We start from the raw sequence: 21900 nt of genomic DNA, 5'->3' as shown, positions 1-21900 counted from the left end.
GCGAGAGGAAAGCTGATTGGCTCTTGGGTGTCTGTGAACATTCCAAACCGTCCGGAGAGTCCTCCATCTTGTGTCTCGGTAGAACCGAGACACAAGAGGTGAAAAACAAATGGGGAAAACTATAAAAGGGGGCATGGTAGAGACCCCCTGACCCCCTAGGTTTTCTCAGGGGGGGCCTAGGAGGACCCCGAAGAGCAAAAAAATATATATATTTTTTTAAATTTCGCGGAGTACGCACTGGGTGCGATGCCATGTACGCTTACAGGTATGCGTACCCTGAGCGTACCACGGGGAAAACCAAACAAAATATACATTTTTGGGCCTTGGGGGTCCTTGTGGGACTCCCTGAGCAGGCGTAGGGGGTCGGGGTGCTTCTACCCTGCCCTCTTTGCGTGTTTTGCACCTTTGTTTCACTGCTTTCTTGTGCCTTGGTTCTACCGAGGCACAAGATGGCTGCCAACACTTCCTGGTTTGGAGTGTTGACAGATAGTGGCAGCCAATCAGCATGCCTTTCACAGGAAAGCAGCATGCTCATTGGCTGTCAACACTTCTAACTAGGAAGTGTTGACCGAGGCAGAAAAGAAGCAGAAAAACAAACGTGTAGAATGCAAAAAGGGGGCAGGGTAGAAACAACCTGACCCCCTAGGGCTGTTCAGGTGGTCCCACAAGGATATTAACATATTTAAACGATACCCGCTAATAGAATTAGCATTTAAAAAACATTGCGAATTCACTGAAAAAACCATAGGTTTCAGGCCTTATATAGTTAGGAATTAGCATTAAAAAAAACTTGCAAATTCACTGGAAAAACCATAGGTTTCAGGCCTTATATAGTTAGGAATTAGCACATAAAAAACCTTTGAAATTCAATGAAAAAAAATAGGTTTCAGTCCTTATATAGTTAGGAATTAGCATTTAAAAAACCTTTGAATATTTAAACGTTATCCGCTAATAGAATTAGCATTTAAAAAACCTTGCGAATTCACTGAAAAAACCATAGGTTTCAGGCCTTATATAGTTAGGAATTAGCATTTAAAAAACCTTTGAATATTTAAACGTTATCCGCTAATAGAATTAGCATTTAAAAAACCTTGCGAATTCACTGAAAAAACCATAGGTTTCAGGCCTTATATAGTTAGGAATTAGCATTAAAAAAACCTTGCAAATTCACTGAAAAAACGATAGGTTTCTGGCCTTATATAGTTAGGAATTAGCATTTAAAAAGCCTTTGAAATTCACTCAATAAACTATAAGTTTTAGGGGTGTTATAGTTAGCTGGACATTTCACTCATACAAAACCATTGAAATTGCTCCTATATAGTGAGTTGTACTAACTATATTTCGCGCACCCGCAATCCACTGCTGATGATGTCACATATTACATCATTCATGACATGGTCAGTGACATCACTGATGACATCTCAAATGACATCACTAATGACATCACTGATGAATCAAGCATCCTAGGACCGGTTTCTGGCTATCAGCCGTCCTCAGCCAGGATAGCTTGACTCCAGTGGCGTGGAGAGCATGGGGCTCACGTCTGAGCATACCCGTCCCACTCGGGTGACAAATGCACAAACAATTGATGGACAGAATGCAGAACAATGTCATACATTCACCCCAGTACAGAGATCTGGGCCTAAATCCATAGTTTTTTTGCTCACCACACCAGCCCAGTTCAGACATGGCCATATGCAAATCAGCCTTGACCCTGTGCCTCATGGGAACAGTCCAGCCCGAACTGCCAAGCCATGTCTTCCCTGGACCGGAATCAAGCATCCTAGGACCGGTTTCTGGCTATCAGCCGTCATCAGCCAGGATAGCTTGAATCCAGTGGTGTGGAGAGCACGGGGCTCACGTCTGAGCATACCCGTCCCCCTCGGGGTGACATATGCAAAAACAACAATTGATGGACAGAATGCACAACAATGTAATACATTAACCCCAGTACAGAGATCTGGGCCGAACTCCATCGTTTTTTTGCTCACCTCACCACACCAGTTCAGACATGGCCATATGCAAATCAGCCTTGACCCTGTGCCTCATGGGAACAGTCCAGCTCGAACTGCCAAGCCATGTCTTCCCTGGACCGGAATCAAGCATCCTAGGACCGGTTTCTGACTATCAGCCGTCATCAGCCAGGATAGCTTGACTCCAGTGGTGTGGAAAGCACAGGGCTCACGTCTGAGCATACCCGTCCCACTCGGGGTGACAAATGAAAAAACAACAATTGATGGACAGAATGCAGAACAATGTCATACATTCACCCCAGTACAGAGATCTGGGCCTAAATCAATTTTTTTTGCTCACCACACGACCCCAGTTCAGACATGGCCATATGCAAATCAGCCTTGACCCTGTGTCTCATGGGAGCAATCCAGCCCGAACTGCCAAGCCATGTCTTCCCTGGACCAGAATCAAGCATCCTAGGATCGGTTTCTGGCTATCAGCCGTCATCAGCCAGGATAGCTTGACTCCAGTGGCGTGGAGAGCATGGGGCTCACGTCTGAGCATACCCGTCCCACTCGGGGTGAAAAATGCAAAAACAACAATTGATGGACAGAATGCAGAACAATGTCATACATTCACCCCAGTACAGAGATCTGGGCCTAAATCCATAGTTTTTTTGCTCACCACACCACCCCAGTTCAGACGTGGCCATATGCAAATCAGCCTTGACCCTGTGCCTCATGGGAACAGTCCAGCCCGAACTGCCAAGCCATGTCTTCCCTGGACCGGAATGAAGCATCCTAGGATCGGCTTCTGGCTATCAGCCGTCATCAGACAGGATAGCTTGACTCCAGTGGCGTGGAGAGCACGGGGCTCACGTCTGAGCATACCTGTCCCACTCGGGGTGACAAATGCAAAAACTACAATTGATGGACAGAATGCAGAACAATGTCATAAATTCACCCGAGTACAGAGATCTGGGCCTAAATACATCGTTGTGTTGCTCTTGGCAAAGCAGGGCTGCATCCGGCAGTGTTCGGGTCCCACTCCTTCAGGATAGGAGCGGCCACAACGGCATCACTGCACGGGATGACAGAACCAGGAATTCAGGCAATAGGGAGATGGAGGTCACAGGCCTACAAAACATATGTGAGACCCCAGCTACTCTGAACCATAAGACAGATCAATCGGTAAACGGGGGTTCCCCGCGATGGGTGGAACTGGGAGTGACTTGTTTTCCTTGCTTTGACAAGAAGGAGACCACGCCTGGTATGGGTGGTGGGGCACTTGTTCATTTCCCGGATGCAGAACTGGTGGCGTCAAGGGGGCCATAAGACAAAGGGGGACCCATGGACACGTGCATTCGGTGGTTTGGCGGCCGATCCGGGAATGAGATGGGACCAGCTGCAGGCGACCCTCAGGGAGCTGCGGGTGGACATTCACCTAGGGGGCAACGACTTGGTGAGACTCAGGAGGAAAATGCCCCTTCACGACATACAGAAGCAACTCACAGAAATGGCCAGGGCATTTAGGAACTCTGCGTTTGTTTGGTCAGAGGTAATCAGCAGACACGAATGGCGCGGGGAAGTCGAAAAATCCTGCAAAAAACTGAACCTCACGGTAAGCAAGTTCTGCAGGGCTTATTCACACGGGCCACCCGGAATTCTATGGTAAAGACGGTGTGCAACTGACAAATGAAGGCATGGGAATTATCTGGAGCAACCTCTGGGGCGACATGGCACTGGCGGGATGCAAGTTATAGGGCACAGGGCGTAGTCGGGTGGGAGCCACCGGGAGACAGAAGCCTCCCAGACTGCGTGGGTGAGAACCACGCGGATAATGGTTGGTAAGGAAGCACACCGGAGGGCGGTGTGCCAGAATTGGACCACTAACCTTGGGATGCCTCACAACTGGGAGTGCTGGCCTAAGGGCAGCGGGTAAGACCACTCACCTTCAGATACCTCACGGCTGGGTGAGGCGGCTTACCGAAGAGGGGGGTAGCAAGCGGAGACGGCGCTTGCAGCCCAGCCCCCGCTGGATGACAGGGCACAACAAGAATCGGACAAGGTAGCGAGTCGTGGCCTAACTCCGGGGACAGAAGCTACTCCCTCCCCCGTGCAAAGAGAGCCCAAACCCAACCTACCAAAGAAAAACGACCCGGAAGGGCCAAGAGAGACTAGACAGAAAAAAGTACAAAGTTAAGCATGCTGTCAATGTATTCCAAATTTATTTATTTTATTTATTTATTTATTATTTTCCCCATTTATAGAGCGCAAGCGAATCATCCCCAGGGAATCTTTCAGCGTTTCGAGAAATGGGTACTCCTAGGCCATACTCATCTAAAACATTTTGGAACACAAGGAAACCCGAATGGGGCCTTCAGACCATGGGTTCAATTAATTATTATAGAAAAACAAGGGTCCTAAGGAGTTACAATATTACCACAAGATACCAATATAGACCACAATCAGTACTATATTTTTCAACGCCCAGCGGCGCGAGGAATAGTTTATTCAGGAATAACACAGAATTTCAATGACCTGGAGAGGGTCGATTATGAACATCAAGATAGGGTACAATCCTGTACCTATCCCAAGGAGGTAGAAAATCCAAAAGGATCAAGAGAGATAGAGGGAAGCAAAGAGGTTTTTCAGGCAAGAAAAATTAGTTAGGAGCCAAGGAGTGGCTTGCGATTTCAAATGAGCATTACTACAAAACACACTCAACAGTGTAAACAATAGGATATATACATAAGTTATATGTTACACTGTTTTAATGTATGTAAACAGTGTAACATATAACTTATGTATATATCCTATTGTTTCATAATCGACCCTCTGAGCATGTTTATTGTGCAGTGTCTTCACCTGCTCCTCCATTGATAGTTTGTTATCTATCCTAATGCTGAGGTTCTTAGCCCAGTTTTTAGAAGAGGGAGCTTCTCCCATCTCAGCAGGCCACCATTCAGGGGACCAGATAGTCTTGGCCTTCTCGAACAGTAGTATCTCTGTTTTAGAGGAGTTGAGCTGTAAAAAGTTCTTCCTCATCCAGCTCGGGATGCTAGACATGCAGTTCTTAAATTTAAATTGAGTTGACATCTGATGTAAATGAATAGAAGACCACAGGTACAGGTAAGCTTTAGATAAGCTTTATTGCAGCACAGAGATAGTAGGTCAGCTCCTCGTCCAACCAGAGCTCCAACTGCCAACCAGGCGAAGGAGCGCTCCAGAATACAGAACACGAGGGGAGATCTAGAATGTTAGCCCAAGGAAGGAGCAAAGCACTGTACAACATATCTCCCCTCCTTGCAATGAAAAGAAACACAGGAACAAAAAGGGAAAAGAAACACTAATGCACATAGTCATTCAAATACATTGGTGGACGGCGGGAGCGAGGGCTCCTCAGGCAGACATCAGCTAAGGAAGAGGAAGGAGGAGCAGGAGTACGAGGTAAAGAAGGAGAAACAAGAGAAGCAGAATCGAAATCAAGCACAGAACTATTGTGATAAGTACACAAGGAAGTGGAGGCATCACCACCACCCACCTCCCCCCGACCAGCAGACAAGGGAATGGGGGAAGAAGGACTACCAGAGGACAATAAGTAACCATTACAGCCATCCACTTTGGCAGGAAACAGGTCATCAGAAGAAGAATCTTTACGTTTCTGGTAGAGAGCTACCCTTCGGTAATTCCAACTCTCACCATTGGCTAGTACAATGAAGTTGGGAAAAACTTTCCTGACTTTGTAGGGGCCTCTAAACTTGCTAAGACCCTTGCTAAGTCTGCCCGGCTTAACCTTGACCAAATCACCCACGGAAATGGGCAAGGAGGCACTGTCATGGATTAAGGGAATTTCACTGCTAGAACTCAGCCAAGAAGGGGTTAATTTGCTCACGGGTGTGCGACCACGCATTAGCTCAAAAGGAGACTTTTCACCAGACCTATGGGGTGTGGAGCGATACGCCCAGACCAGTTCTTGGACACGCTCATCAGAAAAACAGCCAGACTCCACAAACATCTGAATCACACCCTTAATGAGGCGATTCACCCTTTCACAAAGGCCGTTACCCTGTGGGTTGTAAAGACTCGTCTTCTGATGCCTGATACCACAACCATTAACAAAAGAAGTCATTTTTGAGGACGTGAGTTGAGTCCCATTATCTGAAATAAGAACAGAAGGGTATCCTTCATTGTTAAAAATGCCCCTCAAAAACTTAATGGTAGCATCTGTAGTGATTTCCTTTACAAACTGAACACACAGCCATTTTGAAAAACAGTCAATAAGAACGATTGCAAACCGGTGATCAGTAGGAAGCTCACACATGGGGCCTATAAAATCTATGCATACACTATGCCAGGGAGAATTCTCAAAGGTAATCTTGTGCGTGGAGTGGGAGCCTAAAACTTTGAGGCCTCCTTACAAAAACTACACCTCAACACGCAATCCACTGCGTCATTATCAATAGAGGGCCACCAAAAGTTCAGTTTGACACGACGTTGCGTGAGGCTTTGACCCAAGTGTCCCTCATGGGCCAAGTCCAGAATTCTCTTTCTTAACAGAACAGGGGGAACGAAGCGATCGCCTCGCATTAGAACATCTTTTCCTTCTAAAGAAAGTTCATCCAAAATTTTTAGAAAGGGTCTGACGGAAGGACTAACAGTGCTTTCTCTCCTAGCACCATTAGAAATGAGACTGATAACGGCCTTCAAAGTCAGATCCTCCTCCATTCCCCTTGACCACTCATCACGGGTAAATGTGCCTCCACCTACTGACAAGACATCCTCCATAACAGCAACTGCAAGGTCATCAGACTTGACTTCAGAACTACAAACAGTGGAAGGCATAGGCAGCCTAGACAGACAATCTGCTTGGATGTTTTTCCACCCATGAATAAACTCAATCTCGCACTGAAAGTCTTGCAAACGAGAAGCTAGTCTCGCCAACCTGGGAGAACCCTTACCAGCTCCACCAGGAGCTAGGACGTTGACAAGGGGTTTGTGGTCGGTACGTAAAACAAACTTGTAACCCCACAAGTAGGTTCGAAAGTAACTTGTACCCCAGACTGCGGCAAGAGCTTCGCGCTCTATTACCGAATAGTTAGACTCAGAAGAGGACAAAGGTCTAGATGCGAATGCAATTGTTTTTTCAACGCCACCATGTTTCTGTAAAAGGACAGCGCCCAGACCTATGGCACTTGCGTCCACCATCAAGATGGAGGACCGGGTAGTGTCAAAAGGGGTGAGGACGTTAGCAGATTTGAGCTCCCTTTTTATCAAATTAAAACAGGATTCGTGTTCAGTAGTCCAACTAAACTTGACACCCTTTTTAAGTAAGGATCGAAGAGAAGCTGTCTTGGAAGCAAAATCTCTTACGAATTTCGAGTAAAACTCGACTAAGCCCATAAAGGACCGAAGTTGATCCTTATCAACTGGGGAGGGTGCTAGCTCAATAGCTTCAATTAAATTCTTTTTGGGTTTAATGCCATCCTCTGACAAACAAAAACCTAAGTATTCTATCTCTTTCAATAGGAAGGCACACTTCTCTTTTCGCAAGGTTAACCCAGACTCATCTACTCTACGTAACACCTCATGTAAAATTTTGTTGTGTTCCTGTAATGAACTACCATAAATTAAGATATCGTCTTGAAAAAATAGCACCTTATCAAGACCCTTAAAAACTTCAGAGACAAGTCTCTGGAATACACTAGCAGCTGAGACTAGCCCAAAAGGTAGTCTAGTGAATTGGAATGTGCCTTCACTGGTGATAAATGCAGTTAAGTGCTTTGAGTTATCATCAAGACAAATTTGGTGGTAGGCGTGTTTGAGGTCTAACTTACTAAAGAATCTTGCTCCTCTAAGGGTTGATACCAATTCGCCAATGTTGGGGAGGGGAAACACGTCAGCTACCACACACTTATTAAGAGAACGAAGATCCACACAGAACCTGATCTTGTTGTCCGGTTTCTGCGAGATCACGACAGGCGAAATCCAAGGAGACGCTTCAATGGGCTCGATGATACCCCCTTGGAGCATTTCCTCAAGAGTAGCCTTAACTTCATCCCGTAAAGCAAAGGGCACCCTTCTTACTTTGTGTTGTACAGGCGAACTGCCTTCCTTAAGGATTATGCGATGAGAGTATCCGATAAGTTCACCCAATTGGTCCCTAAACACATTTTTAAATCTGGCCAAAATATTCTCCACAGACGAGGTCTCAATTATGGAAACCGGGTTATCAGACCTGGGATCAACTATAATGTGGAGGTCGTATTGGTGGTGACGGCCTAGGATTGCTGGTCCATCAGCTGAAATGTATATTTTCCCATAGGCAGATCTGCCCTTGAAAGCAATTTCCGCTTCAAAGAAACCCAGCATGTCAATTCTCTCACCCTGGTAACCAGACGGGAAAATGTCGCACGTTCTCAATGCTCTTTTCCCCCAAACATTTTCCATCAAGGAAGTGGGAATTATGGTCCACTTTGAACCGGTATCAACCATGAGTGTAACAGTTTTCCCATCAATTACAAAATCATCTTTGAAAGGATTAACCCTCTGGTTATCACATGCACACACTGTGTCAGTCAGGACTAGAATTTTGTTAACATCACGTCTCAAAACATCGCATTCATCAACAACTGTAACTTTTGAGTTATTCTTATTCCTACACATCTTAGCAAAGTGTCCCGTTTTACCACACCGTAGACACTCTTTGTTGTTTGCAAAACAAAATTTCCCATCTGAAGGATGAGAAAAGCTACCACATCTCAAACACATTTTCTGATTATTCCTGTTAAGAGATGTTGGTTGTACATTCTTTTTCTGAAGAATGTAGCCTTTCTTCCTGACAATTGCAATGGCGGCAGATTCTTCGTCACTATTTTCACTAAAGGTACTCTTATGAGAGATTTCAGCCACTTTGGATTCCAAGCCACTTTTTTGCAGTTCTCGCATGCATTTTTCACTTTCTTCTACGACTTTGGCCAGCTCTATGGCATCCTTCAATGTTGGGTTCTTAGCCGCCCACAAGCGTTCTTGCACTTTCCTATTGTTGGCTTGAACAACTAATTGGTCTCTGATTAACTCATCCGCCATCTGGCCAAAGTTACATTTAATTGATAATTCGCGTAGTCTTGCTACAAACTCGTCAATACTCTCTTCAGCCAGTTGTTTATTTTTGTAAAACTTAAATCTCTGAAGGATGAGATTCTCTTCTTTACCAAAGCGAGTTTCTAATCTTGTGACAGCCTCTTTAAACTCGTCAAAATCGGCTTGTGATCCTGCAGGTAGTACTTGAGGTAAGTATCTGAACAAACGCTGCCCCTCTTTACCTAACGTGGTCATTAGCAGTGCTTTTTTCCGTTTAGGCGAATAATCTTCTCCATCCAGAGCCTCAATATAGTTATGAAACATAACTATCCAGTCTTCCCATGCTATAAGGGGATTGCCTGGCTCTGACAAAAATTGAGGAGGGAGAGCAACATTGATTGATTGAGTCATGACCTTTAAAGGTTGTTAGCAGGTAAAGAGAACTAAGTACACCAAACAGTAGAGTAAAAAGAGTAGAAGGTAAACGCTTACTGTTATTGCAGTTGATGATCTGTGAAGAATGGCTGATGCTTACTGCTTCATCACAGTCGTTTCTAGTGCTTACTGCTCTATCACACTCGTTTCCGATTATGTTTCATCACACACGTTCCTAACAATGCCCAAAGTGAGGAACTGTACTAAAACATGTTTTATAAACGTTGTGTGCGTTTATACGCACTCCGGTAACACTTACACTTGTGTGAAGATTTCGTGTTTCTAAGCGTGAGCGTGAATGTCTTCTGTTCTCCGGCGTGTAGCCAGGGTAACAGTAATGGCGTCAAAATGGCCGACAACGTCGTGACGTCGTGCGTAAACGTCAGGCGTCAGACGTTCCGAGTCTTCATCCACAACGTGAATTTGTACGGCTTTCAAAGATGCGCTCAGTGACGTAGCGTTGCCAAGTAACTCACCGACAAAGAAAGTTGACTCAGGTGACGTTGCTGCTTGTGATGATCGAGTTGCTAAGAGACGCGTTGCAGGGGAGTAGACGTTGATTGAGATGACGTCAACGCTGCACCACGAACAGAAAATCGGTGTAATTGTCAGAAAATTGATCAAGTCGCTGTCACTGAGAAGACGGAGACGATACTCCGCATTCACGCTGTGTCTCACGCGTGGATTCTTGAGAGGGTTGAGACGCTACTTCTCTGGAAAACAACTTCAGGCTGCAGCATACACAGGAAACAGTGGTCGGACTTCTCGCCAACTCAAGTCGCCAAATGATGTAAATGAATAGAAGACCACAGGTACAGGTAAGCTTTAGATAAGCTTTATTGCAGCACAGAGATAGTAGGTCAGCTCCTCGTCCAACCAGAGCTCCAACTGCCAACCAGGCGAAGGAGCGCTCCAGAATACAGAACACAAGGGGAGATCTAGAATGTTAGCCCAAGGAAGGAGCAAAGCACTGTACAACAACATCATGTCCTCCTCAATAGGGACAATTAGCCGCGTGTAGTCAGCATATGAGATGGTTTCAAACCCATGGTCTCTGATGATATCAGTCACGTACACATTCAATAGGGTGGGACTCAGGACCGATCCCTGAGGGACTCCCCTGTCCATCCCTATCGTCTGTGACGCGAAAGAGTCTAGCTGGATGCTCTGGGTGCATCCGGATAGGTAGCTTTGAATCCATTTAAGAGCCAGGCCCCTGACACCAATCCCTCCCAATCTGTCCAGCAGTATCTCCTGAGAGATGGTGTCAAAGGCTGCTGACAGATCAAGAAGGACTAAGATCACTGGAGTACCTCAATCCAATGTCAGCCTTATGGTGTCTGTGACCTCCAGTAGTGCAGCCTCCGTGCTATGTGACGGACGGAAGTCGGACTGGGAAGGATCCAGAAGGTTATTTTTCTCCAGATAGTAGGACAGCTGTTGATTGACCAGTGATTCCATTACCTTGGCGCAGCAAGGGAGGAGCGAGATTGGTCTGTAGTTTTGTTAGTCAGTCGGGCCCGTTAGTGCTTTTTTAAGCAGTGGTTTAACGAGTGTGTTCTTCCACTTGCTCGGAAATATAGCAGTATCTAGCGAGATGTTATATACCTTAGCAAGCGCGTCAGCTAAGACCGGACTGAATGCTGACATAACCATAGGTGGAGCAGGATCTAATGAAGAGCCTGATTTTACAAGGCTAAGTAAAGAGCCCACTTGCTCATTTGTGACGTGCGAGAAGGAATCAAGCCCAAAAGGAGACTCCGTTTCATGTGGCAAGTCTAAGGGCAGATGGTCTTCCACCCGATCTCCTTCCGCCAAGTCCAAAGATCGATAAATTAAATCGATCTTCTGGGTGAAATGTTTGGCTAGATGATCACACAGTTCCTGAGTGGGAGGTGGTGGCGGATTGTTAACCTTCGGGTTAGTAAATTCATTTAAGCTATTAAATAATTCTTTAGAGGAGTTTTTAGCCTCTATAATACGCACGCCCATATGTGTTCTTCTTGCTGCGTTGCAGCCATTAAAATAGGCTCTATGTTCCCTTTGGTAGAGTTGTTCATCTGACTCTGCTTTAGATTTCCTCCATTTCCTCTTCAAGGCCCTACACGTAGCCTTCTCCTTCTTGAGGGGGTCCGAATACCAGGGGTCCGGAGCTGCCCTCTCCTGAATTGTTACCCTTTTGAAAGGAGCTATAACATTCAGGGCTTCTAGCATCGCACCCTCCAGCTTTGCCCAGGCTAAATTAGGTTTCTCATCGAAATTAAATGAAGGCTGGTGTAGACTTGGCCAAAGGCAACAGAAGTTACCCTTGACCAAGGTCTACGAAGATCCTTCCGGCCTTGCGCGCGTGCGGCTGGGGTAACGGACGACATCATGAAGCTTAATGCTGCATGATAAGTCCAGCCTAAAGTTTGAGGGGGGTCAACTCCTAGCTCAGGTATGTTAGAAAAAACAGCATCCAACACATGTCCTGCACTATGAGTGGGGCCAGTAACTTTTAATGACAGGTCAAGAGATTCTATCGCTGTCACTAAACTGGCAGAATCTATCTTAGAGAGAGTCTCTAGATGTGGGTTAAAATCTCGAATCACTAGGAGTTTGTTGGGTTTCCAGGTGTGTCGAGCCAGTCTATCTAGTAATGATGTGCATAACTCTTTCTTGCTGCCACCCGGAGGGTGATAGACTAAAGCTCTCGTCCACTCGATGACTTGATCACACTCTACTCTAAATATCAGGAGCTCTAGATTTGGGGAAGAAACAGTATCCAAAGTCTTAATGTAATAATGATGATGATGATAGCTAATCCCCCACCCCGTCTACAAGGTCTATCCACCTGGGTGACCACATAGCCTACCAGAAAGGCCACTGCCAGCGCCGGAGTGGCATCCTTATTGAGCCATGTTTTGGTGAAAAGACATATATCAGGATTAGTGTCATCTAACAGGTCCCAGATTTCAGCCACAGGCTTAGGGATCGATCTGCCATTCAAATATAGCCCTCACATGCGTGATCTCTGTCCTTCCATACTCTGTTTCTCTGTGCTTCCATTCTGAGTGATATTTTGTGGATGGTTGCAGGATGAAGCATAGGAGTTGAGGGAGGCAGATTGCTGTGTAACCAAAGCCCACCCACACCATGCACACTCCTCACCTCCTATCAGCCGGTTGCCATCGGCTACTTGGATTTTATTATTACTCCACGGAGATCGCCATCTAAATGTCAGTAGTGAATCTTGCGTGTAGATTATTCTGCAGATGGAAGATACTGGCTGGAAAACCGGCAGTATCCTCTGACAGCTGGCAGCATCCCTGTGCGGACGGGCGCAGGCGGGCTTGCCTCTGGCGCACCGACAGCGCGCCCGCTGCGCACGTCCGCTGCGCCCTCGCTCAGGCTGATGAATTTATGCCCTGGCTACTAGAGCGCTAACCGCTCTTCTAGTGCCCACTGTAGAAAGACTCAACAATGATCTCTCTCCACTCAAACAATCGCCGAGTGCGGTTGCAGTGGACCGTAGAGTCAGCTAAAATGCCCTGGATGAGGTGAGAGCCAAAACGAACAATTATACTTTCCCCCAAAAGAAAAACGAAATTCAAAACAGAATGAGCAATGCTGCCCAGAGTACCTTGTCCTCCAAAAAACTGCGGCCAACAAATGACCACCACGAAAGAAACGTGTACGTTGGTTCTTTTCCAGAATGAGGAATACAGTATGGGGGAAATTTGAAATGTGCGGATGGGGAGGTATGGGGCAACTGCGTGGGTTATGAATATCGACTCTTTTGTTAGTGCCTTTCAAAGGTTTTTAACACATACAGACCTGCAGATTAATTTATGGCCGTGCTCACAGTACACACTGTGTGTGGTCTGTGGGTACTAAGTGCAGGGAGTAGGCAAGCTGGCGGTGCCCATCGGGTATGGCCTCTGTCTTTTGACCTTTGTGTAAATATCCAGTTCTTCCTTTTTATAGGTCATAAGCCGTGCACATTGAGCATAGCTTCTTGATGTGGTAGATGTGGCCCCTAGCCAAGCCCTTGATCCAGATTCACTGACTGCAGACCAGACCCTTCTCTTGGCCAAGCAGTACTTGTGCAGCAGGTACTGGGCACAAGCGTTAATCATGGCCCGGTTTTATGGTATTTATTTTGTTATTTATTTTTTGCCCACCTTGTTGGTATGTAAAATGGTACATTTCTACATTTATTCAACTGATGAATATGCACTCAGGCGTTGATGTCTGTCGTGTTTTAGTAAATTAATCTGCCAAATATAACAAAATATTACACCCATAGGTAAATATTATCTTTAAACTTCATATCTGCATATCTGCATTAACATATGGTGTGTTTAAGCAAATCTCATCCTGTTTTTTAACTGGACATGCACTCTGCCTGCTCAGCTGTTGGGATGAAATTCAGGCAAAAGAGCATGGTGAGTCAGTCACAAGAAGCACAATTTTCAGTATTTTTCTGTTTTAAAAATAAATACAGGCAGGAAGCATATTGTTTCCTGTCTGTAATTATCAGTAAAAATGGGAGCCTAATCATGGGCTTTTGTCACATTCTGCAACCCATTCTCAATAACCTGAAGCCTTTTCAGCAAATGACTAAGAGTATTCAAACAAATCATACTTTACAGTGGATAGTTTGCTTTCTGCCCACTCTTAGGGTCAGGCAATCTTTCGCATAAATGAAATTTCAAAAAGAGATCAGCACATTTCAAAAGAGGTTTGCAATAATTAAGATAGAAACTGGCATAGTGCCACCGGTAAAGCTGAGATTGTTTCTGTTTTAGTACTCTCCATTGGACAGATTTATTTTAAAGAAAAGCTGCAAGTGGGCTGTTTCCTACGAAGGCCTGTTCCTTACAGTTTTTCCTAAAATTGGGTCTGTTAGAGAGAGCATGCCATGCAGAAAATGTGGCATGTTACTGTCATTTTATTGTGATTCCCACATGTCAGTGTTTTTCCTTTCTTGTTTTTAAGTTCCTGTAAACAGGAACTAAAGTTATCTGCTCCAGTCTTCTCCATCATAAATTGTTGACCAGGGTTTCTGGAGCAGTTGACTGATGCCCCAGTGTTCCCGCAAACGCCACTTACAGGACATTTATATATTCCAACTTCTGACCTCCTTACTTTTCCCCTCATTTTTAGTTTTTTTAGGTTTCACCTACGCAGCCCGCATGCGATACATAGGCAAAAGACCTTTTGGAATCGATTCACTTTTCGCCCTAAAAACGTGCACGCTTTCCATTGCTTTGGATGTATGATCATACATCGCGCATCATCACATCGCGGGCTTTAACCCCGCGGTTAATACATAGCAAAGTTCAACACTTCGCCATCTTTCACATCACACGTATTTACAACGCAATGCGTTGATTCCTATTGGCAAGCATGAAACATCGCTGGCGCTTAGATCGCACGTCATGATAACGCGTGCTTTGCCTTTTTGTACTCCCAATGCATGATTGCCCCTCTAACCCTTGGCCCCCATTGCGACCCCCCCCCCCGCAGTGCTGCACGGGCACTCGCATATGTCACAACACGCTCCTCGGTTCGGGTACTGCTGGACCCCTTGTGTGTACAAATATGTTAGTTGGTCATTTTTGGAGACCGAGGGGGCCTAGTGTATCCTTGTGTGCCTCAGAGACACCTCTTTTCACTCACCCCTGCCTGTCTGAATGCCTGTGATCATTGTCGGGGAGGGGCGGAGGGGACATGGAAGTGTTTTATTCTTCAAAGTGCCGATTTTGAGACCATTTCCTCCAAACCCTGCAGGCGGGTTGTTGAATGAACCCCGACATCCTCTCCCAGGGGAGGGAGGCACAATGAAAAATAAGCTTCTTAAAATCTGCTCAGAGGGGTGAAAGGTCAAGTTTAACTCCAGGAATCTGCTTGTTTGCTCTCTTCCCTATTCCCTGGTCTCAGGTTTCCTGCTGGTAACATCCCCAGGCCCTGCTATGGTTAACGTCAGCGTGCTCCAGGGCTGAGTGTCTCCCTGTGGCGCGCATAGGATGCTTGTAGGTAGATTGGTATACAGGCACGACCAGTAATGGGTGGCAGAGGAGGGCGTGGGTGTATTTGTTTATTAGGGTGGTTCTCTGAGAGGTCACCTGGGTGGCAGAGAAGTTGACGTGAGACAGGAGGGAGACCTGTGGAGATTTCGTCCGTGAATAAAATGCATGGGAGAGGAGGGTTGAGTAGGGCAGCTTCAGCGGTTGAAAGGCAGTGATTAAGGGGTAAGGGAAAACAGCTTCTAGGATGAAGGGTGATAGCCCAAGGGGTTGCAGAGAGAGTCGGATGAGTTAAGGAGAGTGGTGAAGGAGGGATTGGTGGATGGATGGAAGGGCGTGAAAGAATTAGAAATGGGGGAAATGCTCATAAAGGCGATGGTTGAGTGAACGTTTTGCAGTGCAGAGGAGAGAGAAATTGAGAATTGAGCTAGAGAACGGAGTACCTGCCAGCTCCACACTGGAACCCACAAACAGAGGTATCTCTGAAGAGCTGGAAGGGGCCCTAGAGAGGCCTTCATGCTGAGATGGTGCTGGAGAAAGCGATAGAGGGCGAGGAAAGGACGTAGAGGGGAAGATGGGTGATGGGGGCAGAAGAGCATTGGGTGGTGGCAGAGTAGTGATAGTGGGAGATGGTGGGGTCGCAGCTGGAAGGATGAAGAGATGACAGGCCGGCTGAGATAGTAGAAGAGGGTCCTATAAGGGGGGAGAAGGAGCGAGTGAGGTGGAAGGTGATTGGAAAGGTGGTGTGGAGAAAGAGAGCGGATGAAGCCAGTGCTGGAAGGCTGAGGAGTCAGGAGGGATGGAATAAAAAGGCAGCAGGGAACAGGGAGTGGATTGGATGCTAAAGGGGGAAACGAAGGGAGGGGGCAAGGGCCGGGCTGCATTACCTAGGCTTGCTGGTGCAGGCAGGTGCAGGATGTTGTCACTGAGGCGTCTCCGTTCTTCCTCCTAGGCATCTCCTGCCGTCTCCCTGGCGAGCGTGCCCGGGCCTGCAGCTTGGAAAGATCCCATTTCGCACTGGATTGAAATATCTAAAGTTACAGAAGTTTTTCCTAGAAACTAGCTTCATAGAAGACACGTACAGTCCCCCTATCCCTGTGGGGACTATTGTCTCCGATGGCCTCAGTAACACCCTCAGTACTGGGTGACCATTGACTGCAGGGGGATGGCTGGGCGGAGGTATGAATGCCCGAGCCGGAGAGCTCGTATGATTTAAGATGAGCCGTTGTGTGTTATTGGTGGACAGGGGCTTTGGTCCTTGTACACATGCTTGTTCTTTGATATTAGCCTGTTTATGTGGTGACACCTTGGATAGTCATGAAAGAGACAAGGTCTAGTTGCAGAGTGGCTGGCCTTCCAGCCTGGGGTGCATCCACCCACCCATCCATCCACCCATCCATTCACCCATCCACTCATCCACCACCCAGCCACCCACGCATCCATCATGCATCCATCCACACATCCATCCACCTATCCATCATGCACCCACCACCTAGCCACCCATCCATCCACCCAACTATATCCACCCACCCATCCACCATGCATCCATCCACCTATCCACTCACCCACCACCCAGCCACCCATCCACCATGCACCTATCCACATATCCTCTATGCATCCATCCATTCACCCACCCATGATGCATCCATCCATCCATCAACCCACCCATCCATCATGCATCCATTCACCCACCCACCCACCCATCCATCATGCATCCATCCACCCATCCATCATGCACCCACCACCTATCCACCCACCCATCCATCATGCATCCATCTACCCACCCATCCACCATGCACCCACCACCCAGCCACCCACCCATCCATCATGCACCCACCACCCACCCATCATGCATCCATCGACCCATCCATCATGCACCCACCACCCATCCATCCATCATGCATCCACCATCCACCCATCCATCATGCACCCACCACCCTGCCACCCATCCATCCATCATCCATCCACCCATCCATCATGCACCCACAACACAGCCACCCATCCATCCATCATCCATCATGCACCCACCACCCTGCCACCCACCCATCCACCATGCACCCATCCACCCATCCTCCATGCATCCATCCATCCACCCATCCACCCATCCATCCATGATGCATCCATCCACCCATCCATCCAACCATCCATTGACCCATCCACTCATCCACCACCCAGCCACCCACCCATCCACCATGCACCCATCCTCCATGCATCTATCCACCCACCCATCCATCATGCATCCATCCACCCATCCATCTACCTATCCATCATGCACCCACCACCCAGCCACCCATCTATCCACCCACCTATATCCACCCACCCATCCACCATGCATCCATCCACCTATCCACTCACCCACCCATCCACCATGCACCTATCCACATATCCTCCATGCATCCATCCATCCATCCACCCACCCATGATGCATCCATCCATCCATCCATCCACCCATCCATCATGCATCCATCCACCCACCCACCCATCCATCCACCCACCCATCATGCACCCACCACCCACCCATCCATCATGCATGCATCCATCCATCCACCCATCCATCATGCACTCACCACCCAACCACCCATCCATCCACCCAACCATATCCACCCACCCATCCACCATGCATCCATCCACCTACCCACTCACCCACCACCCAGCCACCCACCCATCCACCATGCACCCATCCACCCATCCTCCATGCATCCATCCATCCACCCACCCATCCATCCACCCATCCATGATGCATCCATCCACCCATCCACCGACCCATTCATCATGCATCCATCCACTCATCCATCAGGCTCCCACCACCCATCCACCCACCCATCCACATGCATCCATCTACCCACCCATCCACCATGCACCCACCACCCAGCCACCCACCCATCATGCACCCACCACCCACCCACCCATCATGCATCCATCCACCCATCCACCATGCACCCACCACCCATCCATCCATCCATCATGCATCCATCCACCCACCCATCCATCATGCACCCACCACCCTGCCACCCATCCATCCACCCATCCATCATGCACCCACCACCCGGCCATCCATCCATCCATCATCCATCATGCACCCACCACCCAGCCACCCACCCATCCACCATGCATCCATCCACCCATCCTCCTTGCATCCATCCATCCACCCACCCATCCATGATGCATCCATCCACCCATCCATCCACCCATCCACCCACCCATCCATCATGCATCCATCCACCCATCCATCATGCACCCACCACCCATCCACCCACCCATCCATCATGCATCCATCCACTCACCCATCCATCATGCACCCACCACCCATCCACCCATCCATTATGCATCCATCCATGCTGCGCACAGACACACAAGCTCTGCTGGTGCTGCAAGTGTTTTGGAACATCTTGGAGTTTATGTTCTTTTTAGAAGTTATGTGCGTTTGATGTTTACGTGGTGCAACCAGTGTTCATATTTCATATTTTAGCTGTTCATCGCGGACGGCTTCACAACACATGCTATTGGGACGCATGCTTGAAAGTTTTTCACGTGTTGTCATTGCTAGCGATGTATATGTAATAGCGACGTTCTAGCATGCATCCCAATAGCATGCGTTGTGAAGCCGCCCGCGATGTAAAAATCGCATTTCGATAGCACTGCGAAGTAATACATTTGTTGTAACGGGTGTTTCCCATTGCTTTCAATGGCAACGTCAGCATGTTTGGTGATTCCCTTGCGGGAGCGAGCTTTGTCGCCATGTGTTAGCAATTATCGCTCCTGTTGCTGCTCGCTCTCGCAAGGGAAACGCTTTCACTTTTTGCACCAATTTTTTTTACTTTTAGCACGAGGCGCGCAAGCTTAGACTTTGTATACCTGAAACATAGAAATACTTGCATTTTTAAGCAAGGATGCAAAAACTGTAAACATTGCAAAAAAAATTAGATACTCACACACAAATAAGAGTTTGCAGGTAGGGATGAGTGTGCCAGGTTTGCTGCACCCCAGCCTCTGGAGATGCTGCCATGACCCCTTCTTCATCTTTAAGGCAGGAAAAAAGAAAGGAAAACCGCCCGCACTTGTTTGCATGTCCGCCCCACTTTCCTGGGTAGCATGTTTTTATTTGAATGGAGTCTGCAGTAGCACTACCTCGCCGCCCCCTGCCCTATGAAAAAGCAGAACAGGCATTTCATTCAATGAGGGGGCGAAAAGTGTATTCTCTTCCTTACAAAAAGCTGCATGGAGTTTAGCTCTGAGCAGGATAGCTCAGCACACTTTTTTGACGTCACACAAAACAAGCCACCCCTCACTGTCGTGTTCTGGTTGGGCCTACAAATTGCACAGATGGAGACCACACAGTGTGACGGTGGTGGTCAGTACCAAGCCTGCCACGCCCAGGGTCCTGGGCTTTTTATTTACTCCAGAACGTGCCCTCCGTCTCACGTCGGGCGGAACCATTTAACTTAAGCTTGGGGGGGGGAACAACAATTGAGGTAATACTGTTTGTGGGCCAAAGTGGTTGCGCCCACTTAGCACAACACTGCACTCACAACACTGCCCCTACTGGGGGCCGGTGTTCTGTAATTATATGTATCCCCTATCTTTTTCGTCATTGAATTAAGACGACGCACCTCCCCCGCAATGGAATCCTGCGTGGAGCCTGACTCACCTCCCTGCTTGGCATCGTTCATCCCGCACGCTCCATGCAAACAAAGTCAAAAAGTCCAGGGTCGGTCAGTCAGAGCCGACGGGGATGCATCTGTGAACGGGCATGTGCGCCCTTTGCTTGCGGGGGACCCTCAGCCCATGCTGCGTGCTCCTGAAGAACCCCTTGTCTCGCAGGGTAGTGCGCGCAGACCCCCTTTGTAGCAGCAGAGATAAGGCAGCAGTGGGTGCGGGATGCTCACAGTTAGGTATCCCATAAGCTTGTCTTGCATCCTCCCTCCTCTTCCCCCTTTCTCCATAGGGCTCCCTCGTCGCGCCTGCGTACAGCCAATACACACAGGCCATGCTTCCCGACCCAGAGGGCGTGGGAGGGGCAGTGAGCAGAGAGGGCGAACATCTGCGAGGGTGAGAGAAAACGCTTGTACTGCAAATTAATGTTCAGACAGCATCCACGTGCAAGAAGGTGCAACTGGGGTGCTTTAGACTTCTTATTTAAGTGTTATTATTGCAATTTAATTTTGCGCGGACATGGCCCAAAGGAATCAGAGCGCTTTATAACAGTAGCAGGACACATGGGTTACAGCGACTTCCAGTTAGAGTCAGGCGTTAAGTGTGATGAAAAAACTGGGGAGTCTCGCAAAGGGTCGTGGTCAATGTAATTAAGGGTGTGGCTTAAAAACACATAAGCTAAAAGTTTGTGCTTAGCATAGTGTGCCGCCTGCCTGGTACTTTGCTGTTTCTGTCATTGCATCCAGATATATATGATACAACAAGTAACATGGCACCTACAAGTCAGGACTATTGGCTTTGTCAATGGTTGTTAGTTGCATAAGATAAATAAGCAGCAACTATGGCTTGTAATTAATATTGAAAAAGCTTCTCTTAAAGCCCTGGTGGCACCACAACAATGTTGCTGCTCCTGAGTTTCAACAAGCATTGGCATAGCCAATAGGTCTCGCCGTTGGGATCTTATAAGTGTTTAGTTATCCAGCACAATATCCCTGGTGTAACAACATCAACTGTTGCATGGCTAAACACTTATAAGGTCCCAAATGCGAGACCTATTGGCTATGCCAATGCTTGTATTTCTTGCCCTCTGCCTCCTTGACTATTGTTGTACCCTACTGCCTTTATTAACTCCTTTCATTCCACAATGTATTTTCTCCATGATGTGTCTCTCTCTCTCGCTGTCTGTTTTCCTCTTTCTGATTTGTAATCATATTTTCCTTTACTAGACCCGGCACCATGGTAGCCCGCCTTGGTGAATACGCCCGATTTGAGTTTGATTTCAAGGAACAAGACATAGCTGCTGTGAAGCAAATCCAGCATCCGAATTACAATAAGAAAACTTTTAATAATGACATCATGTTGATCAAGCTAGCTCAGCCGGCACAGTACAACCAGTATGTCCAACCGATTCCGCTGCCGACCAGCTGTGTGGCCGCCGGCACCTGGTGCACTGTATCTGGATGGGGCGCAACAGCATCTGGTGGTAAGATAACCAATGGATGCAAACTGGCTTTAAAATGGAATCATTCTTGTGTGGTGATATGTATGTTGTAAAAAGGTGCACAAACCATTTTTTGCATTTGTGCATCAGTATAAACTTTATGCTTCATTACGTTTCTGTTTATGGTCCTGTCTGCCTGGCCTGCATATTCCCTTCATTATAACATTTCTTTAAATCCAATGACTACATTTGCAAACTTGTGCACGGACACACGCACGGTAATGCTTTGTTGCCCATCATTAAGTAAATAGACGCCATGTTTTGC

General features: G+C 47.4%; 2 protein-coding genes across 5 annotated transcripts in view; one reads left to right on the top strand and one right to left on the bottom strand.

Annotated features, from left to right (window-relative positions):
* Nucleotides 1-12804, bottom strand: part of LOC144761503 (trypsin I-P1-like) — a 124306-nt gene extending 111502 nt beyond the window's left edge. For both annotated transcript variants that reach the window (XM_078646833.1, XM_078646834.1), the window contains exon 1: nt 12621-12804. The gene's annotated coding sequence lies outside the window, so the exon portion shown is untranslated. The remainder of the gene's footprint in view (nt 1-12620) is intronic.
* A 105-nt stretch (nt 12805-12909) lies between these two features.
* The window catches only part of LOC144761504 (trypsin I-P1-like), a 53005-nt gene continuing 44014 nt past the window's right edge, over nt 12910-21900 (top strand). The window contains exons 1-2 of one of the 3 annotated variants that reach the window (XM_078646835.1): nt 12910-13009; nt 21361-21617. In XM_078646835.1, the coding sequence (XP_078502961.1) occupies nt 12933-13009; nt 21361-21617 (334 nt within the window). In that variant the 5' untranslated portion in view covers nt 12910-12932. The other 2 variants (XM_078646837.1, XM_078646838.1) reach the window with 2 other exon arrangements.

The sequence above is a fragment of the Lissotriton helveticus genome, chromosome 6 (genome assembly GCF_964261635.1).
Source record: "Lissotriton helveticus chromosome 6, aLisHel1.1, whole genome shotgun sequence".
Classification (NCBI taxonomy): domain Eukaryota; kingdom Metazoa; phylum Chordata; class Amphibia; order Caudata; family Salamandridae; genus Lissotriton; species Lissotriton helveticus.
The sequence above is the reverse complement of the archived record's forward strand: the minus strand, read 5'-3'. Positions and strand labels throughout refer to the sequence as shown.